Source organism: Humulus lupulus, chromosome 7, assembly GCF_963169125.1.
Source record: "Humulus lupulus chromosome 7, drHumLupu1.1, whole genome shotgun sequence".
NCBI lineage: Eukaryota > Viridiplantae > Streptophyta > Magnoliopsida > Rosales > Cannabaceae > Humulus > Humulus lupulus.
In genome coordinates, this window is record NC_084799.1 from 4224872 (window position 1) to 4252155 (window position 27284).

Consider the following 27284-nt stretch of genomic DNA (forward strand, 5'->3'; position numbering starts at 1 on the left):
GTTCCTTAGTCTAAATCCTCAAAAATCCTTCAAGCCTTCAAGCACCAAAAGAGGGAGAGAGAACTAATAGATAGAGAGAGAGTAAGTGCTGAGATTTTTTTTTGTTTCCTTCCCCTTGTCTTTCCCTTCATTCCAGTGTTTTCTCAAAGCCACTCAGCTGCCTAAATGACCAAGATGCCCCTATGTCTATCCTCAATCTTATAATGCCACCAAGGGCAATTACGTCAATTGCCACATCCCGCTAAATCCTCGAGTGTTCCTACAAATCCCCATTTTAATCCCAACATGCCCAAAAAATTGCTAAATTACTACCTGTAACCCGGTAATTCCCAAACATATACTGTATTCCCAAAATACCCTTAGGCTCCTCCCGAGCAGGGTATTCAACACTGTTGTGACTATTTAGCTAAACTGCTCCCTAGACCGTCTTGGATTGTGCTTCACAAATATATCACCACACCCTCGTGGTCTCAATCACAATACGCACATATATCACATTTATGCCATCAACGGGCTAAAATTACAAATATACCCCTAATATCCAAATGGGGCCCACATGCATATTTAACTCACCTAAACATGCATTTCTAATCATCTAATAATTTAATTCACATATTAGCATAATTGAATCAATTATTACCATCTCGACACACTAATCAAGGCCCTAAACCTTATTAGCAAATTTGGGACGCCACATTAAGCTTGGAAATATATTATATATGTAAAAAAATCATTAGATGTTAATTTTATATATTTTAAAAATAAATAGATTTTTTTTTTGTTGTAAAAATAGATTGTATCACTATTCACGATTGAAAAAAATGAGAAATTGGAGGAGGGACCATTTCCAATCAGGGAAACTCATTGTCTAGCCAATCCAAAAGTCACAATATTAAAATTGTGACCAACATGAGAGATACCCTAAGCTATGTTTGGTAGGAAGGAGGGAGAGTATGATGAATGGAGAGTTTAGAAATGATGAGGATTATGATGGATGGAAATGATAGTTACTCTCCTTTATGTTGTTTGGTATTAAGGGTGAAGTTGGAAAGATGGAAATGAAATTAATTATTAAAATTACCATCTTATATTTTTTTTTTATCAAGAAAGATGAATTTCATTAATCACAAACCGATTACTACAAGACAAAGTCCAAAGGACTAAAGCAAATACAACCAAACAAAAGGAAGCTACCTTCAGTAGCTAAGCTTAATGCCTCTAACATTCTTATGGTTAAAACAACTAAGCCTAAACATGATGTCTTTTTTGATCAAATCTACGACAACTTTAACACTAAGAGAATAGTGATGAATATAACAAATGTTCCTGTTATGCCAAAGATAATACACAGTGGCTGAGAAAACAGCAGCCACTAATGAGGCATGAATACCCTCCTTCATGTCTTCAATCCAAACAGTCCAAGCAGTGAAACCAATAGGCCAAGTGCATCTGACCCAACCTTGAATCAGCTGAACCACCTGCTGAGAAAATAGGCAATCAAAAAACAAGTGGTTGTGGCTCTCATCAACCAGCTCACAAATCGAGCATAAAACAGAGTCAAGAACCATAAAAACTCTAAGAAGATGATCTCTGGTTAATAGCTTAGAGTTAACAACTTGCCATGTGATGAATTTATGCTTGGGAATACTCATTCGGTTCCAAACAAATTGATGATATTTGGCCGGAACTTGGTGAATAAGCCTAGCATACAATAACCCAATTTTAAACTTCCCATGACTACTCACATTATCAATATCCTCCTGAGCAAACAAGTTACGTAATTGACAAAGTTTTTTCCAATACCAGCTTGTGTCTGATTTGAGCTGGTAGTGCCAGAAATTAGTACCTTTTAAGTATATCGTATGAATCCATTTAACCCATAAAGTCTCATGTTGATGGTTTATTGGCCAAATATACTTCCCAAGCATGGCCTTGTTCCATTTAGATCCTTCACCAAAGCCCAATCCTCCAAGAGTTTTCGGCAAACAAACTTTAGACCAGGCAGTGAGATGAAAATTACTCCTAGTCCCATTGTTGCTCCAAAGAAACCACATGCATAACTTGTCAACTTCTTTAATAACACTTTGAGGCAATAAAAAAATATTCATCCAATAGTTACGCAGCCCAAGAAGAACAGAGGTAATAAGCTGAACCTTTCCTGCATAAGATAAATGTCTACTAGACCAAGTGTGAAGACGGAGCTTAATTTTTTTCAAAATTTCACCACAATCAGCCTCTTTCCATTTAGTAGGACGCATAGGAATCCCTAGATATTTGAGCGGGAAAGAGCCTTCCTCAAGATGAAGAACTTCCTATAACTGAGTCTCATCTTGAGCATATATGCCACCAAAGAACACTTGAGACTTGCTGAGATTAGCCTTCATACCCGAACTATTGCAAAAATCATCAAACATCTGTTTTATAATCTGAACAGAACCATAGTTAGCTTTGCAAAAAATCACTAAATCATCAGCAAAACATAAATTGATGATTTTGAGACTTTTACACATTGGGTGGAACCGAAAGGCAGGTTGCATCGCTCCAAATTGAAGCAGCCTAGACAGGTATTCCATTACTAAAACGAACAGTAATGGTGATATAGGGTCCTCTTGACGAAGCCCCTTACCCCTGAGACAAACCATTACCCAGTTTATAAATCGGGTGGGGAATCTAAAGTAGATCAACAATCTTTCCAAAAACGCCCAATCAACTGTATCACAAGCCTTGCCAAGGTCGATCTTCAAAACACATCTCGGGGAGGTGTTCTTCCTATTATAATTCTTAATCAAATCCTGAAAGATGAGTATACTGTGAGCTAATGATCTCCCTCGAATAAACGCTCCCTGATTAGAACTAATTATAAATGGAAGAACTTCTGAAAGTCTACTGCAGAGCATTTTGGAAATGCATTTATACAGAGTGTTGCAACAAGCTATGGGTCTATAATCAACTGCTCTGCTAGGAGCATCATTTTTAGGGACCAAGGTTAACACTGTTTTATTGATCTCAGTAGGCATCCTTCCAGATTTGAAAAAATCCAACACAGCCACTGAGATTTCATCACCAATTTGCTTCCATAAAACTTTGTAAAAATCTGTGTTATACCCATCTAGACCTGGGCTCTTGGTACCCGGAATGTTGAAAAGAGCTTTCTTCACATCAGCCTTAGTAAAGTCTCTAATTAAACCCAACTGCTTATCAATCTCTAAACAAGGCCCAAATTCCATACATTCTGTTTTAACACACCCAGTAGCAAGACCAGAGCTGCCCATAAAACCTTTTGAAGTGATCTAAAAAATGATGAACAACTGAATTATAGTCATCAACGATGTCCCCATGATCATGTAGAAAAGAGACTATTCGATTCTCCTCTCTCCCTTTTTTGATGCAAGCATGAAAATAAGCAGTATTCTCATCTCCTTTTTGCAGCCATGTCACCTTACTTCGCTGAATCAAGAAGCTCCTATATCTTGCATAGTGAATTTTATAACTGATAGCTGCTTTCTTTTCTGCCACCTGAGCAGAGACATCAAAGGGGAACTCTTGAACTTTAGTTAAAGCCTCCTGAAAATCGCCCTTTGCTTGAAGAAACCTTTGCTCAATATCTCCAATTTCTGTTCTATTAAACTTCCTCAGAATATGTTTTAGGCGCATCAGCTTCTTAGTCGCTCCCCATAAGCCTCTAGCTGTCATAGGCCTAAGCCAATTTGCCGTAACAGTTTCTTTAAATTTGCTGTGAGTGATCCAGCAATTAAAGAACCTGAATGGTTGTACTCCTAAATTCCCAGCCGAATGAGTCTTAATAAGGAAGAAACAATGATCTGAAAATACCTCCCAATGTAGCTCAACAATGGAGTTCAGCTGAAAGTCTATCCACCCTTCATTAATAAATGCATGATCTATTTTTGAATAGACCCGATCTCCCCCCTCCTGTTTATTTGACCAAGTAAAGTTTGAACCAACACATTTAAGTTTAGCAAGATGAGAATGAGCTAGCCATGCAGTAGAATCAACTAACTCATTAGCACCAATCTCCCTACCCCCCACTCTATCATCAAATTCAAACACTGAGTTAAAATCTCCCACAACCAGCCATGGCAAGTTCAGAATTGACAGAGAAGATAAACCCCTCCACATTCCTAACCTCTCAGCCAACAAACTGAACCCATATACAAAAGTAATCACCAAATCCTGCTGTAAACCAGAAATCTTCACCAAACAATGTACAAATTGCTGGTGAACCAGTAACACCTGAACATTGACAAGGGATCTCCTCCATAGAACCAGAATCCTTCCTTCTGTAGCCGGACTATTATAGTAATCCCAACCAACCATCACCTTAGAAATCATGTCTTGAACCTTATTGCCCTTTAATTTATTCTCTAACAGAGCACAAATACCAACTTTATTCAACTTTAAGAGACGGAAAATAGCATGTTTTTTGTCTCTCTTATTCAAACCTCTGACATTCCAGCTAAGTATGTTTGTGCAATCCATCAGGAAATGAATCAAATGGAACCCCACTCATTTCCCCTGTCACCTGTTCTTGAAGCACTTTAAACACATTTTTATCCTTGTCCAAATGAGAACTCACTGTCTTACCTTTGCTCTTTGAGGTCCCAATTTTCCTTGGAACTTCCCAGTTCTCTTTGTTTGCTGGAGACCGAACCAGATTTTTAATCTGAGCCCTGTCCTGAATCACAGCTTCATCATTACCAGTTACCACTGTATTAATCTTTGTCCATATCACTGTAAGCTCCTCTTGAGTCTCAGATGTCTCTCCTGTTGTTGCCTTAGCAGCCACTGAAATAGGAGCAAGATTGGTCGAATTTTGATATGGTTTGCTCTTAGTGACCCAAGCTTTTGTTTCAGTTTTCTTGCATTCTGCAGCATTATGCCCATAGCCTTTGCATGTCGAACACTTAATGGGAAGCCATTCATATTCCACAAATTGCTCCTGAAGTTGTCCACGTTCATTTACAAAATGGATTATGAAAAGAGGGTCATCTGTAATCTCCATCTCAGCCAAAACTCTAGCAAACCTTATCATAGATCTATCCTTAGTAAACTTGTCCACCATAATAGGCTTCCCAATTGTACTAACCAAGGCACTTAGACAGTTTTTCCCCCAATATTGCAGCCCTAAATTTGGCAAACGAATCCATAATGGAACAGATCGCACTAATCTGATCGAATCAAGTTCTTGAGTCCAAGGCCTCACAATAACCGGCTTCCTATCAAACTGCACAATTCCATTCTCCAAAACAAAATCTCTTGTAGCCTCATCATTGAACTTGACAATGGTGAGACCCATGTGCATTCTCACTACCCGTTCAATACCCAAATGTCCCCAAATCCTTTTAACAAACCCTTCAAATACAGCAAATGGTGGATTTGCACCCAAAACCATACAAATCACAGCTGAATTCCAATTTTGAGCCTGTTCAGAAACCTCCTCCAAATCAATTTGGGCAACTTTCTTCCCATTTTTCATAAGGGGTTCCTCATAATGCAGCTTAGACGATTCATTAATCTGAAGTTTTTCTCCGAGATTCGCCCAATGAGACTGGGCAGAGGCTTGAAAGTCCTCCCTCCCAACATTTGAATCCATATCCTTACCCAGATCATCTTCCACCAGGTGAACGTGTATACCCTCAGTACTCGGCCCCTGCGAATGTAATCCCTGTTTCCCTTCCAGCACAGCCGAAGAACCATCTGCTTCATTCTGTAGATTAGTCTGAATCTGAACGGAGGGTTCAATTAGAATCGATGCTGTAATAGTCTCCTCAGTCCGAGCTCTAGATGCAGGCTTTCGAGTTACTTTCTTCTTCTACATCGTGGAGAGAAGAGAGAAACTTCACACGTCTTGGTTAGAATCAATATATATATATATTTTTAATATAAATATTTATTGTTTTTTAAAAGGACATATATGTCATTTACATAATATTTTTTTGTCTTTTTCTTGGATCCCTCCATTTTTGGAGGGAATGAATTTTGAAGCTTTGGAGGGAGAATGTCTCCCTCCATCTATCCTCTCCCTTCCTCTCTCCTTCTTGCCAAACAAAAGGATTCAACCTCTTATTCCACTACTCTCCCTCCAATCTTCTTCATCCACCCATCTCTCCTCCCTACCAAACATAGTGTAAATAGAGCTTTAATGTTAGTAAAAACTACACCCAGTTTACTATGATAAACATAGTTGTTGGTCACAGTCAAAACCAAAAAAAAAAAAAAAACTCTAAAGACAATTAATTGACTAGGAATCCTAGAGATCTAACCCAATTCAACACCACTAGAAAAACAAGAATTTCTACAAGAAAAACTGCTAAGTTACCTAGAACATAAAACGAGATAGATAATTATCAATTTAAAAAAAAAAACCAAAGAAATGAAGAAAGACAAACCAATTCTAATACATTGATTTATGTGCTTAACCCATTAAAAAACCAATACCATATGCTTACTTATTGACATTACAAAATATTAGCATTAAGACAACCTCTATAACTTAAAAACACTTTAACATATTATTATATACTTTACAAAATTGAAAGACTAAGGTTTAAAGTTAAATGAATATTAAAATAGAATATAATTTTGAATAGTCAATACACTTATTCACAGTTAAAGCTTAAAAAACCCTTATAACTTACAAGCTAAAAGGTAAAGTCGTTTGGTAGATTAAATCACAATAAGAGTAAATGATGGCTAGAATACTTAATATTTTTAAAATATTGCACTTTTATAATCAATATTTTTTAGCGGTAAATATATTAAATATCTTCAAAATATTACACATATACAAAAAAATTTCTTCGGTAAATATACTTAATGTTTTTAAAATATCGCACTTTTATACTTATTTTTTTAAATTATTTTGAGAAATAATAAGAAAGTAAAGGAAAAATATAGGATTTTCGTTATTTTTAAAATTTTAAATTATTTACACTTTCAAAATAATAAAAAAATTAAGATTAGTAAAATTAATCAAAATAATTAAAACTTATATTTTTTCTTTATTTTTTTTTTAAAAACTCATATTTTAAATTGACGAAAATATATAAGTTTTTAATTATTTTAAATTATTTTTAATAAAATATTTATTAATGTTTAATTTAAAATAGTTATTTTGAAAAATAATAAGAATAAGAAAATAATTTAAAATTAAAAAATTATTAAAATCTTATATTTTCCTTCACTTTCTTATTATTTATCAAAATAATAAAAAAATATATATAAAAATGCTAGATTTTAAAAACATTAAGCACCGCAAAAAAAAAGTATGAAAATACAACATTTTGAAAATATTAATTATATTTACCACAAAAAAAAATTAAGTATAAAAATACAACATTTTAAAAATATTAAGTATTTTAGCCGTCATTTACTCACACAAAAATGATAAAATTTCATTTAAGGCCTCCCTCTTCTAGACATATCACGTATGAAATGAAACATTACATTTGAGAAGACACGTTCGTGTTCTTTTTTTTTTTTTTTTTAAATAGAAAAACGAAAGAAGGCCAAATTCAAATATACAAAAGTACATGTCGTTTTTAGTGTAGCATCAACCATGTGTAATGTCGTTTGACCATTTTAAAAAATTATTGAACTCACACCACAAGCACACGTGCATACCATAATATGGTCTCTAAAATAAGAGTAATGATTTGTGTACCTTGAATATTTATTTCATATTAATTAAGTATTAATGGATATAATTATGTGACATCTTATATGTTTTATACAGGGTACACATAATTTAATCTAATCCAATTACATTGAACTGATCTAATCTAATTACAAAATATTGAATATTCAACTACAGCTGGATTGGATTGAATTTGAAAATTTGAATTTGAATTGGATTTAATCGGTTATTAGATGTTGTTATAAAAATCCAATTAAAAACATATCAAATTCAATTACATAAAATATATATTTAAAAAAAAATACTTATATTTAATTTATATTGTACTATTATTGAGTGTCTACTTGTTTTCCTGCACCCGATAATTAAATCATAAAAGAAACATATAACCTAATTGAACCTTAGTTTTTATGTGATTTTTTATGATTTGAAGTTAAGGATAAAAATTAGGTTCTAAATTGATCAAGTTATTAATTGGATTGGATTGGATTGGAATTTGAAGCTTAATTGGATTGGATAATAATTTTTAAAATCAAATTACTAATTGGATTGTATTAGAAAAAAAAAAAATTGGATTGGTCTGTATCGATGTCCACTCCTACTTTTATTTTTATATGTTGTTGATTTTAAAATCAAATATTACTTATTATTATTGAAAATATTAAAAAAATTTAAATTTAGTAACACATAATAAGATGGCATATAATTGTGTCCTCCAACAATGCTCATTTTAATTTGTGCTAGCTAAATACGAAATTATCTACTTTGAGTGAAACATTAACTCAACGAGCCCCATCTACTCTTGGTGGTACTACTAGTCAAAGATAATAAAAACAGAAACAACACTACATGTTCTCTTTTTTTTTTTCTCAACAAAAATAAAATAAAATAAAGACTAGTTATTTCAAAGTCCATTTGGTCTAACCATCATGATGGGTCGGGTATGACTGACCCGATTGGACAATCTATAAGCCCAAGTCAATTGAAGACGGTAAACCCCTTAGCTACTATGGCAAAGAATTAGTATATATTATCAAAATCTTTAATTAAAACCTTTAATATATATATATATAAATATATATTTGACCGTATTGAATATAATTTGAAATGCTTTAAATTAAGAGTAGAGCTATTAAAATTTGAACATTTTCACTTGTAAAAAAAAGTTTCCACTTATAAAAGCATTAAAGCATGTAGATTTTCAATTTATGGATTTTTTTTATGAGGTTGTCTTGATATGTTTAATGTGCTAACTAAATTTGGGTTGGAGAAAATTAGCATTTTGTTAATGAGAATTTAGTTTTCCAAGAACAAACCGAATTCTCCATAACAAAAATCAAAGATTCATACAATGTTTTTTTGGCAAAATGATTTGTTTTCTGAAGTCATTTTGTACACTGGTCTAGTTTTGATAACTTTTTGCAAATTGATCTCCGACACTTCAAATAGCTAGTCGAAATTTTAGACAGATCATTTTGTAAAAAAATATCAAAATTAAGTCAGAATACAAAATGACTTTAAAAAATAGGTCATTGTCACAAATTACTCTTCATAAAAACCAATGTAGATACGACTATAGAGACTCATAATTATAAGATTTGTTTGGGAGTTGTGGCATGTTGGTTTAGTTCTTATTAGTTGGTCTGCTTTCTCTCCCATAACTTGTTTGAAGCCCTTTGTTGTTGAAGCACTATTTTAAGCATTCTCCTAGAATGACTAATGGAGTGTCCCATTTCCTTAGCCAAATTTGCTTTGTCATTAGGTGATCTTAAAGTTTGGTGGCCTAACTTGTATTGAATCTTTTGTTTTTGTTTATGAGTCTTGATTAATGTTAGACACACACCCAAATTACACATTATAAGGCGTCATTAATCTTTGTTATTTAAATATTTTCCTATGGAACCCTTCTTTTTAAGTTATGTGGTTGCAATTAATGACACGTCATAGTGTATGATTTGAGTGTATCTTAATCATTACTCTTTCAAAAAATGATTTACATAGACCGACTTATACTTGACTCAATTTGCACACAATCCAATGTAAACATGAAATTAGGAAAAATTCAAATTAGAGCATCATGTATTGGATTACTGGAATTATTGGTGAAATGTAAATGGACATGTTCCATGCTTTCCCAATGACTATCCAAGGAGTCCATCAAGCACCAATGGTCACTTTAACTTAGAAAGGACAGACATACAGAAGAGATAATAATTTCAATCTCACTGTGGTTAGTGAGATTTGATCCCTGAAAGAGACGAAGGAAAATCTTAGTAGGTCATTTTTTGTTATTATGTCAGCAACACCAGGTATAATTTGTTATTCATTCTTGATAAATGAGACTTCCCACACTTAAAAACACATACAATCGTTATGATACACAACAAACCATATCATGTACCAAAAGTCTTTATTTTCTCATATCAATTTTTGGTTAACTTTATGAGATTGAAATTATTTTTCTATAATGATTCCAATTTGTTCTCAATACTATAAAATTAAATTAAACTACCGTTGACTGATAATTTTTTAAAATGTTTATTTCGGTTCTCAAATTCAAAATATACAATGTAAAAAAGAAAAAGAAAAACAAAATTATAATCAAACACAAACTATAATATAACTCCCTTCAAAATGTTGAGAATCAATAGGAAAAAAACAAATGAAAATTGAATTTCAAAATGAAAGAAACTCCTGGGAAACGAACGTTAGGGAGTAACGGCTAGTTCGAACACGCATGAAAAGCTACCAGAGAAGTTAATTATCGTCTAATTCGCAGACCATGAGAGTTATCTGCTCCTTTAAGCATTCACCGTTAGATTATTCGACTCTTTCATATTAACGGTCGATCTGCGAGAAGTACGTCCTCAATGCGTAACACCTAAAAATAACCCAATAGAGCCGTTACAACAGAGAACAAAAGAGTGGGTCCCACAGAGTAGGTAGACAAAGCAGGTAAAACGTTCGTGTCCCAATTCATTTAAATTAGTGATTTAATTGTAAAATTAACCAAGTCAAGAAATAACTTAATTACCAGTAATTATAAAAAATCATTAATTTTATTTTTCCAAAATTAAATTAATAAAAAATAAATTCCATAATTGAAGGCTATATATACTCGACTCTCTCACCTTCTTCAACTCACTCAAGCTTACAAAATACAGAGCAATATTCTCTCTCTCTCTCATAGCTAATATTGCTCTGTTCTCTCTGTCTCTCTCTTTAGAAATGGCTTACGTTAGCAGAGTTGCGTTGTTCTTCTTCGTGGTGCTGGCCACTGTGATTCTTTCAGCTACGGCTCAAGATAGCGAGATCTCGATGGCACCAGCACCTGCTCCTTCGATCCAAAGCGGAGCTGGACTCCCGGCGTCATTTTCCGGCGTCTTCCTTTCCTCTTCTCTGCTCTTATCTCTCGCTGCGTTTCTGATGCACTAAGAAGATTTCGAAGCCGAGAAGATGAGATAATATTTTAATATATTTATGTAATTTTTTTTTTATGGTTTTGGCGGTGGTGAGTTTGATAAATTGCGCCAGAGTTACGACGGTGGCGACTTTACTGGTATTAGCCATTCTTTAGTCCCTAATCATTGGTTAAGGACGTAATTATATATTTACATATAAGCCTCATTATGTAATAAGAACTATGCCTTATATATATTATGGTTTGTTTAATCTTTCTCTGTTCTTTTTGACTATACTTTGACCAACAAGATTCACTTGAAATTATATTATTTGGATACTTGTCAAGAATTTTAATTTCGTTGGTGCCATAATTAACACATAACACGAGCTTCATTTATATATATAAAAAAATAATAACTGAGAATTAATATGTTATATTTTGCTTTTTGCAAACGATTTAAAAGAAGATTATTTATTTATTTTTTGCAAATATACCATAAAAAAGGTTTTCTTTTCCCAAATATGCCATAAAAAAGGTCAATTTTACCAGATACCCAATATAAGAAACTAAGGTGGCTTTTCTCATGTATTTTTGCAAATATGCCATAAAAAAGGATTATTTTGACAATTATTAGACCATATTTCTTGGCTGAGTGGGGAAGAAACTTTCACATATCTTTAAGCCACGTCCTTCAATTGTTTCATTGCTTGCCTTATAACTCAATCTCAAATTGCTTAGCTATTAAACCATTTAATTTAAGCAACTTCAGAATTAATTCATTAATAAGGACAACTTTTAATTAAACCATTTAATTTAGACACAATACAGGGCCAATTTTTACACTAATTACTAATAAGTGCAACAGCGTTAGCCATGTGGGTTTATGATTCGGTGGCCAGCTTGGCATTTAACACAGTCCACGTGTCACAATAACACATGTCCCAGTCCCCTTCATTATTAATTTTAATTTTAAAAACCGTAGTCTCTCTTGTAAGTTTGATTGAAACGGCATTTAAATATAATAAATACTACATTTGTGAAAATCTGAATTTAATTTAAGGAAATTTACACGTAAACATTAGTTTCTTATGTAAATATTGTATTATAGACTCTTATTCAAATATTTGTTGACGTTTATAAAAGAAAATGTAAGATAATAATAAGTAGCCAAAATTGTTAATATGATTTAGATATTTTTTTTTTAAAATAGAAGAATAATAATCATTAAAGTTGCCAAGTAATCATGAAATAATAGTTGGATGACGTGGCAGTCCAGTCTGTCCCAACTTTTGAAACACACAAAAATTCTAGCTTTTGCTGGAAGAGCCATACATTAGCTTTTTATTTAAGATATTGACCTAATAAAAATAAATTTTATTTCATAACGAAATTTAACATAATTTTTTTTTGGATAAAATAAAGAGAAAAGAAAAATATAAGTTTTTTTTTAATTTACGAAAAATGGGATGTGTTTTTGAAAATAAATTTATAATATTTTTCAAAACAAATAATCATAGTTTTCATCTCAAAATGAGAAAAGAAGAAAAGAAAAATAAAATAATGCATTTTATTTGTAAGTATTAGGAGATTTGGTATTCTTCCTCGAGTTTTTGGCACCTAGACAATTATCATTTTAATTTTTTTTATGATGGTGTACATTTTAATTATAGTGGACACCCTGTTAATTTTTGAAGAATTTTAAATAATTTACGATACTAAAAGTAAAATTTAAATATTATATTACATGTATGTCTATTTTTTTTTAAAAAAATTATAACTATTCATTTGCTAATCATCACGAGAGATATACCATCACTCCTCTTCACCAAAGAACTAGCCATATAAGGCTTGGGCTTGGGTTTCCCATGTGGGCTGAGCTTTGGGTATTGTTGGGCAAAGGAAGAAAATATTGGTAAAAATCGAAACAATTGATCATTATGACTAAATAAATAATACGAGGGTGTTTTTTGGTATATTGGAAGAAAAATGAAAAACTTGGAATAATTATCCCATTGAGATGGCATGGGGAATGAGGCATGGCGTAGCAGGTGACTGAAAGTTAGGGATATATTAATACGAGCTTCAAGTCTAATGTCGATGGAGGAAGAAAGAGAAGGAAGGAATTGAAGATTAAAGAAGAGATGGGAACAATTTACAACATTTCCTTATTTAGAGTAACACCACCATTCCAAACCATCTCTTTCTTTCACCACACAAATTCTCTGTCCAAACTTTCTATGTAGTTTTGCTTAGTTTGGTTTTATATAAACACCATCTTTGCATTGACTCAGTGTGAGTTCACGTCTAGCGTTGATTCTAACTCGTTCGTCCCTAAAGATCTTCTGATATCTCTCGATTCTTTTGGTCCTTTGATTTCGAGTTTCTGGGTGGGTAGAGCAACATGGATTCTCAGGTCTGGGTTGCTCTGGCGCTCTCACTCGTTGGGGGACTCAGTACTTCCTTAGGTGAGTTCTCTGCATATATTTCTGTAGGTGTTTAATGGTTGAGTTAATCATTTTTGTAGTTATAATTGAATGATTTTTATCTGGACTTGTTTGGTTATACAATTTAGTACATGGGCAACTACTAGTTTGAGTGTTCATTCGCGTTTTCTTGCTATAAAGTCTGTATTCCGAGCATACTGAAAAGACCCACTTCGTAAAATTGCTGTAACATTGAGTTTTGTTCAGGTTATTTTGTAGTCTCATGAATTCTTAGAATAATTTTACATATGGAGCCTCACTACCTTAATGATTTCTCATAAGTTGTGTTCTGTGATCTAATTTTGATTGAATCCATTGTGGAACAGGTGCACTTTTTGTGATTCTTAATCCGACTCCCAATTTGAAGATGCTTGGACTTCTTCAGGTGAACTTATTTTTTATTTTTATTAAAATGAATATAACATCACATACAAGCTTGTTTGCATATCACCTTCGTTTGCTTATGTCTCTGCCATAGTTTTGAATTAGGTACTTGTTTATCTGTGTATTAGGAGTGAATCAATACAGAACTATATAGAATGCATTTTTAGCAATGGAATTTTGAAGTCAGTGGCGTTTGTCTCTGAATGTTATCTGTGCAGGGTTTTGCTGCAGGTCTAATGTTGAGCATATCATTCCTAGATTTGGCTCACAATGCAATAAACTCAATTGGCTTTCTGAAAGGAAACCTATGGGTAATCTATACCTTTCAATGTTCATAATTTGCTTGCTTTACCCTTTTATCGTTTGAAACTAATCATGTTTGCTGCATAATTAAACTCTACTTTGTTTGTATCCCAGTTTTTTTCAGGTGTTATTTTCTTTGCTCTGATTGCTAATTTTATTCCAGAGCCATCACTCGCTCCTGTTCCAAGTAGGAAAGATAAAAAGGTTTGTTTTTTTTTTTTGGTTATTGAATATAGATTACTCTTGTGGAAACAGTAGTCTGGAATGTAGAAGACATGTTGACCAGAAGATAATGTTTTTGAGAACAGAAAAATGGGGACGAAGGGGGCAAGGATATCATGAAAAAGCATCGTCGTCAAGTCTTATACAGTGGGATTGTGACAGCAATAGGTATGGTCTTCTGGTTTAATTATTTATTGCACCTTCTAGATTGTTTTTGAAGTTATTAATCGCAGAAAAGCTGTGGAAGTGAAGTTGAGTCTGCCATTTACTGTAACTATTGTTGCTTAATTAGTTTATTTGAGCACTTAATAGTTCCAGTTCTCATATAGTCATCCAATAAAAGTCTGATATTAATCCTACCTAATGAATTGTTTACCATTTTGAGTTGTAGGCATAAGCTTGCACAATTTTCCAGAAGGAATGGCAGTGTTCCTTGGATCTATGAAGGTGAGAAGCATAATATTATGATTATATTATAGTATTGAGTTAATTCAAGAGTCTGTTCTGTGTTTTGTGGGGTTTATTAGCTAAAACTAATTTCTTCTATTCGTTCCTTTTTTTTTGGTGAGTGTGTTGGGGAGGATCTTAATCGAAATTCCTATTCATAACCATTTAGCAATGTTTCATTTCACTTAGATATTGGCTGTATGTGCAAATCTTATTTTTTGATTAATGTATGTGCATGCACTAAGAATATTACCTTTTGCACTAAAGGAATTACTTATGGTCATTTGATTATTTCTTTCCCCACAATTCTGTGTAGGGTCTTCGTGTTGGGGTCAACTTGGCGCTGGCTATTGCTTTGCACAACATCCCAGAGGTATAGAAAGCAAATTGCTCATTGTTTTATGATGCATCAAACTGTGTTTCTTTTTCCTAACCTCTCATTTTTTTTAGGGTGTGGCCGTTGCACTTCCTGTTTACTTTGCAACACAAAGGTGAGTTTTCTTTTGAGGGTTGCCCATCCCCTGAACTCTTTTCCTTACTCATTGAGTTAGTTGTTTCGTATCTCAAATCCAAGGACCATCGATTATGGCAGTTATCTGAGTTGCATTTTTAGTTTGAAAATTTGGAGTATTGTTCTAATGTCTACAAAATCTGAGTTTCAAAATGTTTGTTTCTGTACTGGTGGTTTCTTAAGGATGGTTGTATTGGTGATATACTCTGTCTGAATAAACTAAGATTTACTGATTTGGTGATCTTTCACAGCAAGTGGCAGGCATTCAAATTGGCAACCCTTTCTGGTTTTGCTGAACCGTTGGGTGTTATAATTGTGGGTACGTGAATTTCTGTCTGATGTGAATGCTAGGTGTTTTCTGTTTGAAAGCAGAGATTTCTGTTAAATCTGTTTTGCTACATGTTAGAGGACACACTGGCTTGAATCGAAGCAAGGCTGGTCCTGGAAGGAAGGACTTGTACTTAACCACTCAGGCACCCTTTGAGGGGATTAAAAACTTGATTTTACACTTGGGGAAATCTTATGTTTTTGCTGAAATGCAGTTGCTATCCTAAAACTGATTTTCTCCGTAATTTTTTCTTTTACTTGCAGCGTATCTATTCCCAAGCAGCTTGAATCCTGAAATTCTTGAAGGCCTTCTTGGAGCAGGTTAGTGATATTGATTCCTAAAAATGTTTATAGATGGATGAAACTTACTTTCGTTACTAAACATAGGCATGAGATAATTTGATTCTTACAAATTTTTCTGACAGTTGGTGGAGTGATGGCTTTTCTAACTCTGCATGAGATGCTTCCATTGGCGTTTGACTATGCGGGGCAAAAGCAATCTATAAAGGCGGTGTTCTTGGGAATGGCTTTCATGTCAGCAAGGTAAGAAAACTTAACGAAAACATAATTATTTTCCCTTTGAAAGAGATTTCAATATAGGTGCCTTGCCAAAAAGAACGAATGGCTAGGACGGTAGAGAGCTCTAAAGTTCGACGTTTCTCATGGCTTATTATTCTTCTTTTTTCGGTTTTGCAGCTTATATTTTCTTGAAATCAGCTTGCCCAAGGAGATGAGCTTATAGAGTTTGATCAATTTGTATCAGGATTCTACATTGTACATGTATATTATTCTCAGCTGGTGTCTGCATTTTGCTCACCGGCATTAAATAAACTTGCATTGATATGATATCCAGCCTTCTTATAATGATTTTAGTAAGCTATAATTCAAGACCAAATTAATGATTTTCTTTTTATTTTTTTTAAAACTTTGCCTTTTCATTCCTAATTTCCTATCCCAATCTTGTAAATAAATGAAAAACAATTGAAGAATATGGACCCTGTTGTGCATGTTTTACATGTTACCAAACAAGTTTAACACTCCAACTAGTATGATACAAACTTGTTTGGTTTTATATATTGTGAAGGTGATTTACTACCTAAGAATCTAGATTATTGAAGAAGTAAAACAAGATTTAAAGAAATAACAAGAAGCAAGTAAAAGAATCACACCAAGCAATTTTTACAAGGTTCACCACTACACAAAGTAATGGTTAATCTTTGGAACTTAGTCCAGAAAAATAATTCCACTAAGATATAAAATGCAAGTTCTACAAAGTATTTTTGATTTTACAACCAAAACAATAAATCATCTATACTTGTCTCTCTTGCAAAATTCCTTAGCTTGATCAATTTGAATCTTTACACTTGAACTCTTGCAGATTTAACTTTCTTTCAATCCTCAGTCTGAAGAACAATCACAGCTCGCCATGGATGAACACTCTCTGAAAATTAAGTTCTTCAACCCGTAAAAGAAAGACAACAAAACAACCCATACGAAAAACAACCCAAAAACTCACTGAGCTAAGAAAAACAACTTAACCAATTTGAGATCTGAGTTCTAACCAACTCAAATACCCAACCACACTCAAAACAGAAAATCGTTAGGAAAACCAATTAACTCAGCACCCACTGAAAACTCGAAACCTAACAATACAGTCATATTAAACAAAGCCACGTAAGCAAACAGACAATTAAAACAATATCCAACTGCCAGATGCAACTAGCAAAATAGCAGATGAACCGAAATACTGTCAAAATACAAAATACAGATGGAACTGAAAAACTAACAGATGAATCATGAAATTGTCACAATACAAAATACACAAAGTAAGACACTTACATATTGTATTTTTAATCTCAAGTATAAAATGCTTTCTTTTTTATTTATCTACTATTATTAATTTTCTATATTGTCTATTGGGTTTCATCATTACTAAATACTAAGAAAATACATATGAATGGGCAAAACATGCATGTAAAGTAAGAAACTCAATATATAATATTAAACTTATAGTATTTTGATTAAACATAAAATTGTAGAAGAAACTCACCATGTAAATAAACAAAATACAAATTGGATTACATCTCAATCCGTTTTGCACCATTGTTGTTATTATTATCAAAATCCACTTTGAACATTTGTTACCCAACACTCACTATCATTATCTTATCAGCTACCAATTTTTGAGTGGGTATGCATGTTCTTCTCTTTTATTCCTATCAACATCATTGTAAACATAATCTTATCATAATTTTGTAAAGCATAATAATGTCGTGAAATGAATTATAGCACTTTTGAACAACCTTAACCCAATGTGTGGATTTTCCATATCCAATAAAAGCTAGTGCCTTAAATTCTCCAAATATTGCCAAGGGTCCCCAACTTTGAAAAATATCATATTTCGTTTATGCTATAAATCTTCCAAATTTGTCTCTACAATAAGTCTTGAGCATTATATGTCATATTTCAAAACATGTAGTCTTGAGCGTTACTTTTGTAAAGACCAAATTTAGAGTTGAAAATGAGTATCAATCACCATCCATACTCTTAAAGAGTCAACACTATAATAATCTGCTATTGAAAAACCACTAAATATATATATAAGAATTAGTTGCACTTGATAGCTTATTTGATCCAAGAATTTATATATGCAATTAAACCAAAAATAAATAAAAAATAGAAACAAGGCTCTTATCAAACCTAAAAAATACAAGTGATGAAACCTGAAAATAACAAATCATTTCACTCACAATGGAAATACTGCTATCCCCTCTAACAGATACCATCTCACCATTCTTAATATCATTCAACACATTATTTGGTGCAAATCCATCACGAGCCATAAATAATTCGTTCTCAAGTAATATGTGTGGATCCACTAGACCATAATGACTTAACACTCTACAGTGATTAGTTGACATTTTGCTTATTTTAGACAACAACAATTCAAAATTTGCAGTAAATTGATCAAAAATCATCCACATTAGAATCACCAGTATCACCTGAAATGCTAACATTGTTATTAATGGAACCATAATCCTTTAACCCAATCTTATTATTTGTCTGCAAACATTCAGAATCATTCAAACAACTTTCACTTAAGTCAATTTTTCTCAATCCATCATCACTAAACAACAATTCATTCAGACCCCCCTGGCTAATATCTCCAAGACAACAATCTACTTCCGAATTTATTATTCATTTCCTTACCGAAAGAAAAGGCTAGTGAGTTCAAAATTACATCTTGCGATTTAGAAGAAGCTAAACATCTCCATCTTTTTTCTATTATAGAATTCAACCAACCCTACATAAATGTCATTTCACTTCTTCAAAATTATTACCAACTTCAACAACTCATTCCACTAACTCTTTAAATGTTGACGTCTCCATCAAAACAAAATTAAGCTACACCACATAAAAATGGCATTTTAATCAAACAACACAATCATTACAATAACAACACAAACGTTTATTTCCAATCAATATCACACAAAAAAATACAAAAAACATAAATTTAATTAAGAAAATAGGTATTTCATAGTGTGATGGAGCTTCACATATTAACATTGATACATGTTAAACTAGATAGGATATGACATCACTGGGCAGAATAAACAACATATAAAACTTATTAAATATCTTTTAGTTAGTCCATTGAATTGTTATTTGTTAGTTAGTTTGTTAAGCTAATTCTCTCAAATGTGTAACTGACTTCCTATATAAGGACATTTTCTCTAATCTCTGTACAAATTACATTAATAAATCAAATTATTTTTCCTTCATCTTTGCTTTGTACATAACTAATAATACATCACAACTGAATTGAAGAATTCCAATCAAGCATACCTGTAAAATAAGGTACTTAAATCCGATATAAATTTGACCACAAACACCCCCAAACCAAACTTTATTTTTACAGTCTATTATCTTCAACAACTCTGAACAAAAGTTCGAATTGGATAATGAACCCTAAAAAAATTTAAAATGAAACTCACACGAGAACAACCAAAGTAATAAATAAATCAAAACAAGTGACACAAACCTCAACTCTGTCTTAGAAACCTCCAATCCAACGATAGTCGACCACGATATTTGTCAAACTCAACAACCCCTCTCCACCTAGACATCCATTTATGCAACATGCCAACTTGGTGGCATCAAAAATATATACAATCCCATAAATAAATCCAAAACCCTCCAATCCATACCTCTGATTTTTTTTTCAAATCTTTTATGGGAAAATACAATCTCAGACTCAACAAAAAATCATCCACTATAGCTGCAAGGGCTTGTGCTCTCCTTGTAGGTAACAAAAAAAAAAATTGCACTTCTTCTTCATGTACTCGATCGCATAGGAGGCTCACTCAATATACTTGTTCAATTTCTCTATTTTCATCCACTCTTTCACCTATTTTTTCCTTTATAACATGTGTTTTAACCAAAAAATTCTATTAAAAATGTGGCAAAAAACACACCAAACATTTTCAAACTGATTCTCCACGTGTCAGGGTGCCAACTGTTACGGATTTTCTACACGCAAGTACACGTGTTCGTTTAACAAGTAATATAATGTAAGAAAGGTCGAACCCACAAGGACTATTACTGATAACTCTACAAAATAGAGTTATTTTACCATATTTTATTTGCTAATTGTTGCTTAGTTCTTGAGTTCTTAATTAATTTATTAAGTTTTTAAGTAATTTTGAATTTATTAGTCTTGTCATGATTTTATATACTTTTGTGTATTTTTATAGTTATTTTATTATAATATGTTGTAGTTTAATTATTTGAAATTAGTATTTTTAGACTAAAAGTTAAAAAATGTAATTTTATTGAACTTAATTGCCAAAGTAAATTAAATTTTAATTAATATTTTCATGGATTTAATATGGCTTATTTTTTAATTGAAAATATTTGATTATAATTTAATGTTTACTTATTTTGTAGGAAGAACTTTGCATTTTTTGTATGCTTGAAGAGAGAAAGGTGTAGTTTTGTAAAAAAGAAAATAACAAAAGAAATATGGCATTTATGAAAAACTCCCCTGCCTTGTCCCAGCCCAGGCCCGCCTGGCCACTTCCCTGCTTCACCCAGGCCTGCCAACTGCCCAGCTGTGACCCAAGCCACACAGCTCCCAGCAGCTCCGGCTGGCCATTTCCCAAGCATCCTCCAGCACACCACAGGCCCGTGCCTTCCTTCTCCTCTCCTGGGCCCGCGTCCAGCAACACCAGCCACGGCCCAATCCGCTCTAGGCCCAGCTGAAACAGCCACCTTCCCACTCTCTTGAGCCCAAAAATTGTCCTATTTTCCCTCTGTACTTTGGTATAAAAATGCCAACTTTTTACCTACACTTTTCCACAAATTTTACCCAAAATCATCATCACTCCTACAAATTACCCCTACTTTCCATATTAGTACTAATTTAATAATCTTATTTTTGCTATAAATAAGGGTTTTCAAGACAATTTTAGTGTGCTTAATTTTTAGGGAGTTGCCATCTTCTTTCTACCATTTTGGATTTTTCAATAGCATTTTCAAGTATGTATTTTGTTTATAATGTAATTTCTATTATAGTTATGTGCTTCTAATCTTTTTCATAAGATTATTAAGATCATGATGAAACAACTTGTAACTAGATAATATTTTATGTTGTATGTTGATTTCTCTTGTAATGCAACAAAGTTTATAGATTTTTCTTCTTCATATGTGTCTTTCATCTTTAATATCTCATATTTTGGATTGTTAGATAATATGCACTTTGTTCTTCATTTTGCAAAAACATAATATTCTTTGTGTAATATGTGTCATTAAATTGTACACATCCATGCTTAGAACAAAAATATTATGTTTTGCTTTATAAATAATGTTATTTGATTTTTTATTGTTTCATTAAGTTGATTCACATTAAATACTTTGAAATTATAATTTTTGAAAAGTGAAGAAAAATCCTATATTTTTTTAGAAGTAATTTGTGCTTAAAATTATACATCTATTTGAAAAATGATAGTTTGATTTATTTTAATTATCATTAAATCTTGGGAATCAATATACTAATAAATATTATTAAACTTACATTTTGTGGATTCTAGTATCTTAATATTCTTTCATTTTACCACTTATTTAAAAATCTTTATTGAGTTATTTTCATTCTCTTAAATAGCTTTATTTTATATTCATGACATTAAACCTCGTTAATCTTTAGAGCTAGGTTATAATTTATTAATTTTGATTTAAAATAGTTTTCTTTTTTATTTTAGACAACTCATTTTGGTTCGATCTCGTGCTTACATGAACACTATATTCCATATACGATTCGTGCGCTTGCGAGTATAAATTTTTAGAACATATCTGTTTTTTGTACATCAGTTACCAAATACCAATCATTAATCCTAATATTATATTTGGTTAACAATAATTTGATTATAAGAATTAAGTAAAACTATTGAAATAAGAACGTAATTAAAGGAATAAAAGATAACAAAGAAAATAGAATTCAATAATTAAATGAACTAGGGAAATTAACTTCATCTACCATCTACTTTATATTTCAGTTATACTAATTATACTATTCAATTATCTCTCGTGATAGCAGGTCAACAAAAGTAACTTATATTCTTACTAGGATATACAAGCCTCAACCTTATGTAATTTTTCTACATCTTTGTGATAAATGAACATAAGACAGGCATTAAGGAAGGCAACCCTAAAGCTACACATACCAAATAGGTACTCTCGTCCTATAATGAAATCTATGTTTATTCAATTACAGCATGATCAATTCTCACTTCTCAGATTTCGAATAAAAATCATGTAATAGATGGCTAGTCAATCACAAACATTAAACATAAATTCGAATAGATCACACGATAGAATATAGATCACAAAACTTGCATTAATTCAAAATAAAGCTTAAAGATAATCCATTAACACCCTAGAAAAAGAGTTTAGTTCATAACAAAATTCATAATAACTATAGAAGAATTAAAAAAGCATCAAAAAATACAGAAATTCAAAGTAGTTTAGAAGAAATTTGTGATGAATTCTTTGATTCCACTTGCAATTCTCCACAATGTGCCTCCAGCCGTCTCCTAGGGTTAATATTCTTTTAAAAACATCATTAAGAAATCTTTTACAGTCCCTAATTAATTATGTGCGAAAGGACAAAATTGCCCTTGAAAAATGCCCTAAATTTGGCTTCCGTACGGACTGGCGCCGCAGTGCTGATGTGTAGAGCCGTAGCTCTAATGCGCTTCGCGTTCCAGATTTTGTCTCTAGAGTATGTAGTGCTGCAACTCTGTTTGATAGAGCCGCAGCTCTAATTCTCATTTTAATAGAGCCTCAGCTCTGTCTGGTAGAGTCGCAGCTCTAATTTTGCCTGATTCTTTTTTTCTTCTCCGTAACTCTTAGGGCTGCGGCTCTACATCATAGAGCTGCGGCTTTAATTCCAACTTTTCACCAAATCATCAATTTGACCCCCGGTTTCGCCCAGTTTCCATTCCTTAGCCCGTTTAACACAATTTCTTCAAGAATTAAGCGCTTTTCCTCCAATTTCAAGCTATGTCCTTAATAACCACACCTAATCCTCAACACACAATAAACACCCGCATAATATCACATAAAACCAAATAAAAAACTAAAATCGCAACGTGTAAGCTAACCATCAAAGCCAACTCATTTTTTGAAAACGCTAGTAGGCTAAGGGCGTTTTCAACTTATAAGAATTTTCCTAACTTTTTTTTAATTTTGGTTTTTTATTTCCTATTTTTATATTTTAAAACAAATATTGTATATTTTTAAGTGCTTTTTATTTCTTGAATTTATTTAATTATTTATTTGATTTTTTAAAAAATATATATTTAAATACAAATTATAATTTAAAATTTTAATATTATTTATTTAAATTAAAAAATATAAAATTATAATTGAGTATGGATGATTTATTCTGGGCATTTTCATATAGGAGGAAGTAACATGGGAGAGTTTCAGTTTCAGCAACTTCAAGCTATTAAAACTCGTCAATATTCATGGAAACCTCTGCTCACGGCCTCCATCTCTCGCTTTCCCCATTGCAGCTTCAAGATTGGTTTCTCCAATGCCAAAACCCTCTCGCTCACACATGGCTTCATTTCTCGAAAACCCACCAAGCTCAGTCTCAATCTTATCCACCTTCCTTTTCGCTCTCTTTGTCGACCTCGAACAGTTTGCAAGATGAGCGAGTCAGGTATGTCTCAATCCAAGCTATTTTCGGACGAAGCCCAGCTTCAATGGCTATTAGGTCTTTCCACAAACACTTAGTGTGCGATAGCTAAAGCCAGTTTAATCGAAAAAACAGAGCCTGGAAACATGACAAGGAGGTGTTTGGGTGTATAGGGTATTGACTTGAAGTAATCAAAAGGCTTAAAATCGTCACTGACCACTATAATAAGCTTGTTCTGTAGATAAACGATGTATAGAAAGGATACTGTGGTGAGTATGCAGTCAAGTCTTTATTACCTCACTGTACTTGTTGAAGAAGACTATTCATGTACTCATTTCAATGTGGTGAGGTTGTGAGAAAGGATAAGTAGAACTTATAAGTGGGGAGAAAATTTTGGTTCTCTTTGTTTTTTCCCATTTGAATGATCAAGTCCTGTTGACAGTTTAATCTTTCTTTTCACAATTCTTATTCCACAGAGAATGACTATAATTGCAAATCTGTGATATGTTGTTAGATATTATGTCACAATTGGAGCTTGGGAAGCCTGAAGAGAGACGGAAACCACATAAACGAGTGAATGGAATATTTTGGATTTTACTTCTCAATTTGGGAATATATGCTGCTGATCATGTGTTTCAGGTAGTGATTAATACTGTCTGCTTTTGTGATGATAGTTTGAACTGTTTATCATGTTCATTGGACAACACATGAAAGTTTAGATAATGAGGGAAGGGGGGCATGAGGGCATCCAATCCTTCATGACCTGCCTGCCTTCCGCTCGCTTGTCTCTCTCCCGAGCCAAAACAAAAAGAGAAAAGCCCTCGAAATCATAAGCGCGGTTCAAAGGGGGGATAGTGGTAGAATTAGAGGATGATTTCTTTGGGCTAAATGGAAACAAGATCTGTAAAAGATATTTGTGCATGATACATGTATTGTCACTTATCTTCTTGTATTGTACTGTATTTTATAGCAGGGCTGTTATGCTGACTCAATAATTTCTGCCTTTTCTGTTAGGTTCCTGGAATAAAAAGTCTGTATCTTTACCATAGTTCTCCTGAGTGGTACCAGTTTCTTACAGCAACCTTTTGTCATGGTAGTTGGTAAGACATCTATGTTTTTTCAGGTTGAATAAAGGTCGATTTTAGTTACCTTGAGGAAGAGTGTCGGTAATCATTTTCCCAACTTTGGGCTTAGACTTTGTTTCTGTAATCATTTTCAGGAACCATCTTTCTAGCAACCTTTTCTTCTTATATATTTTTGGTGAGGATCTCATTCTTCTTTCTATTTACTGAATGTTTTTCAACAAGAATTGGTATTAATGTTAAACTTCTTCCACCACAGGGAAGCTTGTTGAAGAAGAGGAAGGAAGCTTTGCATTGTGGCTTTCTTATATTCTTACTGGCGTTGGAGCAAACCTTGTTTCATGGCTTATTCTTCCGCGGAATGCAGTTTCAATAGGAGCCTCAGGGGCTGTTTTTGGCTTATTCACTATCAGTGTCCTTGTAAAGGTATTCCATGTGTAGATTATGTAAACCTCTTCGCACAAGAAAGTTATTAATCTAGTTTGGTTAATGTAGATGTCTTGGGACTGGAGGAAGATCCTTGAAGTGCTTATATTGGGCCAATTTGTTGTAGAGAAGGTGAGAACTTCCTTTTTCTCTTACAACTACTAGAGTAAATGAGATGGACTTATATAAGAAAGAGATATGGCAGTTATTTATAGACATTTTAATGGAAACTTGGGTTGGGCTAAACAATATTACTTTGTTATATTGACCCATGAGAAAACTGTTCATGACTCACATGGTGGTTTTAATCCTTTAGTTGTGGTGAGACTGGTACTCTTACAACAAACAGCTACAGATAACTATCAATCTTCATGACTTTTGCCATTCATTACAGTCTATACAACTATTTAGCCTACACTGACTTGCTATTTTTTTGGAGTCGAAAGTCTTGAAAGGCTCACTAGTCACTACCACATTTGAGATGACTCTTAAATTGGATACTTTCCACTATATGTATCTTCATGTCTAGTCTATATGTCTTCCATCGTTTATTTCATGAGCAACATAACTCATGCCTATATATTCTAAGTACATATACATTGAATATATTGGAGGCATTAATGAAGATAGCAACTTTGTAAAAGTATTCTACTTGGACCAAAGTTTTTAATTGAGCTTGTTGAACTTGATAGGTTATGGAAGCAGCTCAAGCTTCTACTGCATTATCCGGTGCCTTTCGCGGAGGCTCTTCCATGAGTAGCATCAATCACATTGCTCATCTGTCTGGTGCTCTTGTTGGTGTCATGCTGGTATGGCTGCTTAGTAAAGTTCCTTCCGAACCATCAGAATCAGACCAAGTGTCAACCTTGAATCGGAAGACAGGCATGAAATAGAACGAAAATATTTTTTACAAATTACATCTAATTATTTTGATTTCATTGAGAATTAGATCCCTCAATTACTTCACCCAATGTTTGGATCATGGATTTTAGTAGGGAAAGAAAATGAATTCGAAAGAATTTTATTTTCTACTAGTTGTATTCAAACAAAAAAATTTAAATTTTTTGTTTTAGAAAAAAAAACAGAAATATAGTGTAATTTTATAAAATTTAGAACTATTATGCAAGTCACATTTCCTCAATGTTTTTTCCTTAAAAATCCAAGATCCAAACAAAACCTACGAGCTTCGGGCCAAAATGGCCGAAACTGTGGGCCTTGTCATGTAAATTGAATTTGGTGCATGGTGATTCAGTTGACATGGATAGATATTTGTTATGATGGAGTTTCAATAAGGACACTAGTACTTGTTTTTTTTTCTTGTACTCTTCTTGCATTAAAATCTTTCCTTAAATATAGGAGTTTAAGAGAAAATTAGTGAAAATTGAGATGTGCAAGTGAATGAAGAATGTTTTACGATCGACCTAAGATTACAATTGTTGATGTGTAGAAATCTCGACGAAAATGTTATATGAAAACAATTTCGATTTTTGGTTTAGGAATTTGAGTAATCTAGAATATAAGAAATTTACATGGTTCGGCCTAAAAAAGCTTACCTACGTCTACGAGAATCATTTTACTAATCGGTGGTAGCGTTGTTACAAACTTTGCATGTGAAAAGAAACTCTCCCCCTTTACAAAGCTATGACCTCCATTTATATAATCATGGAGCTTGACCTAATATCCCATAAACATGTTCCCCAACAACACTCATTATCATTATCTTATCAGGTACCAATTTTTGGATGGGTATGCATGTTCTTTTTATTTGTAAACATAATCTTATCATAATTTTGTAAAGCATATATAATAATGTCGTGAAATGAATTATAGTACTTTTGAACAACC

At 32.9% G+C, this 27284-nt stretch overlaps 4 protein-coding genes across 4 annotated transcripts; 2 read left to right on the top strand and 2 right to left on the bottom strand.

Annotated features, from left to right (window-relative positions):
* Positions 1-1196: 1196 nt before the first annotated feature.
* On the bottom strand, positions 1197-2258 carry LOC133789725 (uncharacterized). The gene has a single exon (XM_062227490.1). The coding sequence runs from the start codon at positions 2256-2258 to the stop codon at positions 1197-1199; it is 1062 nt and encodes a 353-aa protein (XP_062083474.1).
* Positions 2259-4474: 2216 nt separating this feature from the next.
* On the bottom strand, positions 4475-6030 carry LOC133789729 (uncharacterized). Its single transcript, XM_062227491.1, has 2 exons — positions 5944-6030; positions 4475-5830 (listed from the first exon to the last, which is right to left on the bottom strand). Exons 1-2 carry the CDS (start codon positions 6028-6030, stop codon positions 4475-4477), a joined length of 1443 nt encoding a protein of 480 aa, XP_062083475.1.
* Positions 6031-13064: 7034 nt separating this feature from the next.
* LOC133790396 (zinc transporter ZTP29) lies at positions 13065-16582 on the top strand. Its single transcript, XM_062228022.1, has 12 exons — positions 13065-13522; positions 13867-13925; positions 14143-14235; positions 14342-14431; positions 14536-14617; positions 14841-14896; positions 15213-15269; positions 15347-15387; positions 15659-15726; positions 15999-16055; positions 16160-16277; positions 16431-16582. Exons 1-12 carry the CDS (start codon positions 13459-13461, stop codon positions 16474-16476), a joined length of 831 nt encoding a protein of 276 aa, XP_062084006.1. The 5' UTR covers positions 13065-13458; the 3' UTR covers positions 16477-16582.
* Positions 16583-23674: 7092 nt separating this feature from the next.
* Positions 23675-26714, top strand: LOC133790397 (rhomboid-like protein 11, chloroplastic). The gene is made up of 7 exons (XM_062228023.1): positions 23675-23955; positions 24446-24570; positions 24946-25031; positions 25151-25191; positions 25273-25439; positions 25509-25571; positions 26132-26714. The coding sequence occupies exons 1-7, from the start codon at positions 23706-23708 to the stop codon at positions 26330-26332; spliced, it is 933 nt and encodes a 310-aa protein (XP_062084007.1). The 5' UTR covers positions 23675-23705; the 3' UTR covers positions 26333-26714.
* The last annotated feature ends 570 nt before the right edge of the window (positions 26715-27284 follow it).

Coding starts and splice junctions, on each gene's coding strand:
- LOC133789725 (XM_062227490.1), bottom strand. CDS start 2,258: ATGCGTCCTACTAAATGGAAAGAGGCTGATTGTGGTGAAATTTTGAAA.
- LOC133789729 (XM_062227491.1), bottom strand. CDS start 6,030: ATGGAGGGAGACATTCTCCCTCCAAAGCTTCAAAATTCATTCCCTCCA. Junction 5,831..5,943: donor AAAAGACAAAAAAATATTAT/GTAAATGACATA, acceptor TCCACGATGTAG/AAGAAGAAAGTAACTCGAAA.
- LOC133790396 (XM_062228022.1), top strand. CDS start 13,459: ATGGATTCTCAGGTCTGGGTTGCTCTGGCGCTCTCACTCGTTGGGGGA. Junction 13,926..14,142: donor AGATGCTTGGACTTCTTCAG/GTGAACTTATTT, acceptor TTATCTGTGCAG/GGTTTTGCTGCAGGTCTAAT. Junction 14,897..15,212: donor TGTTCCTTGGATCTATGAAG/GTGAGAAGCATA, acceptor AATTCTGTGTAG/GGTCTTCGTGTTGGGGTCAA.
- LOC133790397 (XM_062228023.1), top strand. CDS start 23,706: ATGGGAGAGTTTCAGTTTCAGCAACTTCAAGCTATTAAAACTCGTCAA. Junction 24,571..24,945: donor CTGCTGATCATGTGTTTCAG/GTAGTGATTAAT, acceptor CTTTTCTGTTAG/GTTCCTGGAATAAAAAGTCT. Junction 25,032..25,150: donor ACCTTTTGTCATGGTAGTTG/GTAAGACATCTA, acceptor AATCATTTTCAG/GAACCATCTTTCTAGCAACC.